Source organism: Copidosoma floridanum, unplaced genomic scaffold (genome assembly GCF_036245765.1).
Source record: "Copidosoma floridanum isolate Cflo_tuat_1 unplaced genomic scaffold, Cflo_Japanese_pri ptg000022l, whole genome shotgun sequence".
Lineage (NCBI taxonomy): Eukaryota > Metazoa > Arthropoda > Insecta > Hymenoptera > Encyrtidae > Copidosoma > Copidosoma floridanum.
The window spans coordinates 9,435,327-9,440,675 of NW_028321899.1; the positions used below are offsets into that span (position 1 = coordinate 9,435,327).

At 31.8% G+C, this 5,349-nt stretch overlaps 1 protein-coding gene across 1 annotated transcript; it reads right to left on the minus strand.

Annotated features, from left to right (window-relative positions):
* Positions 1–1,689: 1,689 nt before the first annotated feature.
* LOC149374088 (uncharacterized) lies at positions 1,690–2,259 on the minus strand. The gene has a single exon (XM_089595001.1). The coding sequence runs from the start codon at positions 2,257–2,259 to the stop codon at positions 1,690–1,692; it is 570 nt and encodes a 189-aa protein (XP_089451127.1).
* Between the last annotated feature and the right edge of the window lie 3,090 nt (positions 2,260–5,349).

Consider the following 5,349-nt stretch of genomic DNA (forward strand, 5'->3'; position numbering starts at 1 on the left):
GGAGCAAATCGTTGAGGAACTACATAAGGCAGCAAGGCGTAATTATCCTCGCCGAAAATTCAACATACGTGGTTTAGATGAGACTTGGCAAGCAGACCTTGTAGAGATGCAGCCTTACGCTTCCGAAAACAAAGGATATCGGTATATGCTCACTGTAATAGATATTTTCTCCAAGTACGCATGGGCTGTACCCATCAAGAAAAAAACTGGTGAAGAAATAACTGCAGCAATGCATTCGATATTAAAAAAAGGATGGGTACCAGTAAACATGCAAACTGATCGCGGCAAAGAATTCTATAATGCAAACTTCCAAAATCTCATGCAAAAATACAAAATAAATTTATACTCAACTTACAGCAATCTTAAAGCTTCAATATGCGAGCGATTCAATCGTACTTTAAAAGATTTGATGTGGAAAAAATTTAGTTTGCAAGGCAATTATGAGTGGTTGAATTTAATACAAACGTTAGTTAAATTATATAACAATAGGAAGAATCGAACAATTGGTGTGAAACCGAAAGACGTTACTGCTGAAAATGAAGTTTAAGTCTTGAAAAAATTTAAAAAAAAATGTGAAAATAGCAGTAAGCCAAAATTTAAAATTGGTGATAAAGTACGTGTGAGCAAGACAAAACAAGCATTCGAAAAACGTTATACACTAAATTGGTCGACAGAAATATTTACAATCACGCGAGTAGCAGCAACAAATCCAACGACATATCATCTGAAAGATTATCAAGATCAACCTATTTCTGGAGGTTTCTACGAGCAAAAACTGCAGAAAACAAAACATCCTGATGTATACCTTATAAAGAAGATCCTTCAAAGGCGTGGCAATCGAGTTTTTGTTAAATGGTTGGGTTTTGACAGTACTCACAATAGTTGGACGAATAAATAACTAAGATATTTGAATCACTTTAAGTTAAAAAATTATAAGATTGTAATATGTATCAAGTAATAATGAAAATGTTACATAGAAAGAATGTTTTAAATAAATACTTAAATTTTAGAGAAAATTGTAATTTATTTTTCACTTTTTTACATCACACATAAGAAAATATAATGTGTTTTCCATTGTATACAATAAATAATTTAAATTTATTTACAGCATCCAATAATTAATTATAGAATTCTTCGTTTTTAAACAAAGCTGCACTTATACTAGTCTTCAGAAAAATTTGAAATTCATCGTCAAGTTCTGCAACTATCTTGGGTCCGAATTTAGTATAAGCTTTTCTTAGTTTTGACACCATGTAGTTTTGGTCAGAAATCAATTCGGAAAGTTTTTTCGTTGGGAGAAAATCACTGTCAGCGATTTTGTTGAGTGTTGCAAGATCCATCTTTAACAAACAAAAAAAACATGAAAGTTAGCATAAATTATTTAAACATTACATATGCTGTGTGAATATGCACAAATATTTACTATAAGAAAAAAAAATTAAAAAATGAAAAAAAAATGTTACCTTGACTGTATTTAGGTTTTTTACGAGGTGGTTAACTTAAAGGTGATGTCAGCTTCTGTTGATTGAGTTCAACCTTACTTCGACCTCTGCTGGGGTGTAGAATGAGCTTGCCTGGTCGAGACGACTCCTTATATGGTACCGATCCCCCCACTGTAGGCTCATCTGCTAGTGTTCTGTCTATTTTTGAGGAATCCAATACAGGAACAGTCCTTGCAGCTTCTCCTACCTAATTGGCTACCCCTTTTATCGATCCTTCCCTCTTATTGGATGATTCATCTCCCACTATGCTATAATGACCCCATGGTAGAGTATCGGTACAACCAGGTTGCAAAAATCGTTTGTCGTCGTGTGCACTTAAAGCAATTTTCGTTTCTTTTTCTGTGTATAGTTGATGATGACGCGATCTAATAATTTTCTGCTCTCGAGTGATGCTAGTATTTTCAGTCAGACACTTGATGTAATCTTCAAAGGTTATCGTAGCTCCTACAATGGAGCTTTTTACACCTTTAGCTTTTTTTAATAGTTTTTGATTTTGAATTTTTACGCTATACATTTTACTTCGCAATCCTACAAATTCCAACATAATATTACCATTGCATTCATCTTTCATAAGACCAACAATTTTTTTGTTTTCACAAGGCATATTAAAGTCATTGTTGATAGGATAGTCCCACGTGTCAAATTCTCTGATATTCTCACGCATCATATTATAAATATTTTTATTCGTTATTTCATATATAAGACTATCAGTGTCGGTATACAACAGTTTGCACTGATCCCCGATTTTATTTCTCATAAAATCATAATGAAATTGATACACAAGTGTTTTGGACAGGTCCAAGACACTTAATTCTATGTATATTGGTTTTTTAATAAAAATATCAGCGCGCATTAATTGTATAGCAACAAGCTGCTCGTCAAATATGTCACAACTATGAAAATTGGGACGTGAAATATATGCTTCTGCCCCAAATCTTCCTGCCCACTTGTTGATAAGCTTAACATCAATTCGCTTGCGCTCATTTTCCATTGTTTTTCCATATACTGCATTATTAAATAATTTATACAACCTCTTCTCAAAGTCATTTTTTGCATTTTGACGTTTTTGACTGTTTAAGTCAATGTATGTTTTTAACCGGGAACTTTGATGAAACTGTATGGCTCTATAGATTTTTGTTATACGGAGACCATGACTCACAGCTTGTTTGAGTGCCCGATAGTGTATTACATATCGTTTTTTGTCGTACAGAGTAGTCAATAATTTTTTTTGTTTGGATCCTGGAGGTGTCATGTGCTCAGCACAGAATGGCAAATCCTTGTGTGCGTTATGGAGAGTTTCGGGGTAAGTAAGATCTACTTCGAGTATATACCCGATTTCAGCATCATCTTCTACATTCAAAATACCTGTTGGGTTAATATTTTCAATCCATTTAAAACCAGCGTAAGGCAATGGTTGTGTCATTGCCCAACCATTCAAATTATTGACATCATAATACATTAGATATTTTTCATCCATATCATCGCGTTTGCCTTCTTCCATGTATGCATTATTTGCTTTAGCATAGCGATTACAACATTGACTGATGCCACCTTGTATGCCACGCTCAATAAACATAAGCATGTCAATATCAGTTAATAATTCAAGTTTGACCTTAAATCAATTATCATCATTAATATTATTATTATTTTATAATGAATTATAATTTAAAAAATATTTGTAACCTTTGTATACTTCAACATGGCATCCAAAGTTAAACCAGGTGTTGTATAATAATGAGCCGGATCTAATTCATATGCTTCGAGACAATTGTTTCGAAAATTTTCGAAAACTTCGGCAAGTAGTAGCACATCAGTCTTCAAGTATAAATCTGAATACTGCCCAAGTGTTTGAATGTTAAAAGTATTCCAGATACTTTTAGCATACTCATACTCTTCATCAGTAATATGAGCTTCGTATAAGCTACTATAAAAATCTTGTTTTGTTGGTATCTTTTTTTCCTCTAGTTTTTCAAACGAGGATATATAATCATACGGAAATATGCCTTTCCTTTTTAATAAATTTATTTGATTCATATTGTAGTTATCATTTGAGAATATCCTTTCGATAATTTTCATTTCATCTAAATATGATGACAGTTTGTCGAGAGATGACGGCAAAAAATTTAAAGGTATCTATGAATCGTAGATTAATATCAGTTCCTTCAACATATTTTGTACAAGAAATATACTTTTCTTTTGTCTGAGGTAAAAGTTAAACTCTTCCTGGGAAGTTCATCGCGAGTTCTTTTATAAACAAATAAGAATCATAACCGCTTAAGTTATGAAAAATTATCGGTATCATTCGTGAATCATGATAATTAATATTACACTTGCTATGCGCAGGACCTCGAAACCTGCAATAGAAAAAGGATTTTTTTGTTTGGTGTATGAAATAATAACTGTCACAGTAAAAATAAAAAAATAAAAAATATGCGTACCTTCCAGTCAGATGACAATGATCTCGTACTTTTTTATCAACTAAACTAAAGGGCTGGTTACATATATGACATAAACAAGCTTGATCATACATGAACTTTTCTGCTGTTGTCAAATCAATCATCTTGATCGGATTTTTATACAATTCTTTCAGTTTTAAAGCAAGAAGGTAAAGAATATTGACAAACCATTTAGCAGGTGTCTCATCATTATTTACATCATTTTGTCTATAACTTTTATACTCTGATTGACTATCATCATAACTGCATTTGATATAACATCCAATACTGTATGCTACATGATGTTGATACGCACGTTTATTTTCAACGGATTCCAATAAACATTCAAAGTCCGCATAAACAACAAAAGGTACTCGGTTCTTGTATGTAAAATTTTTAAATTCAAGTATGTGCTCATTCTTCTCTTTTTTAGGTAGAACAATTTTGCAACTATTCATATTTTTGCAATCTTCTTCATGGGCCTTCAATTTATCTTTAGACCAAAAGTAATGAAGGCATTGGTCACATATGTTTGCGGCATGTTGATGTTCAGACAACTGTTTGCGTATTAAACGTGACAAATTTTGAATCCAAACATAATGATATTTATACTTTGTATTTAAATCGTTCTCAATATTGATTGTATTATCATCCTTCTCATCAATATAAAAACTTTCAACAAGTAAAAGGTTAACATGATTTTCTTTTTTGTTTCCTGATAAATGACTAGGACAAACATTATAAGTATTACCTTTCTTTTTGAGAAAATATAAATTAACCGAAACATTATTTTGTTTTTCAAATTTAGAAATTTTTTTAGGGGTAACCGGGAACTCAATATCATTAAAATTTAACTCGTTTTCGTATCTTCTATAATTTGAAACACGATTTGCATTTTTCTTTACTGGATGCAATGCTGATAAAATAGCCCATTTAAAGCATTGATTGTCCGTGTTAACAATATTTACACAAGCATTTTTTTTTTAATGTAATCTGGTAAATCTATAAATGAACTACCTCGCATAGGATTCAATTTATTGATGTTGATGACTAAATTTAATATTGAATGTAAAAACCAGCCAGAACCAGCATCTTCAAAGTCATCCATACTTTGCTCAATTGGCTGTTGCACATTCTTATCAAACCAATCGTCTAAATCAGTTGTTTGATAAATGGGTTGTGACTTTGTGTTAAAGAATTTTATATCAGCACTTTCAATGTTATCTTTTACTATAACATATTCAGATGACAACACTGTATTAACTTTTAGTGCTTCATGTTTGCTTAGAGACTGTTGTATTCGGTTAAAAAACTGCTTCTTTGCATCTTTAAAAAAATTTCTCAAATCTAAATGTTTTAAATTAACAATCAATGTTGTCATGATTCGTTTTTCGAAAGCACTATTAACATCT

Bases quoted from the DNA above. Each gene is read 5' to 3' on its own strand.
- LOC149374088 (XM_089595001.1), bottom strand. From the start codon at position 2,259: ATGAGAAATAAAATCGGGGATCAGTGCAAACTGTTGTATACCGACACT.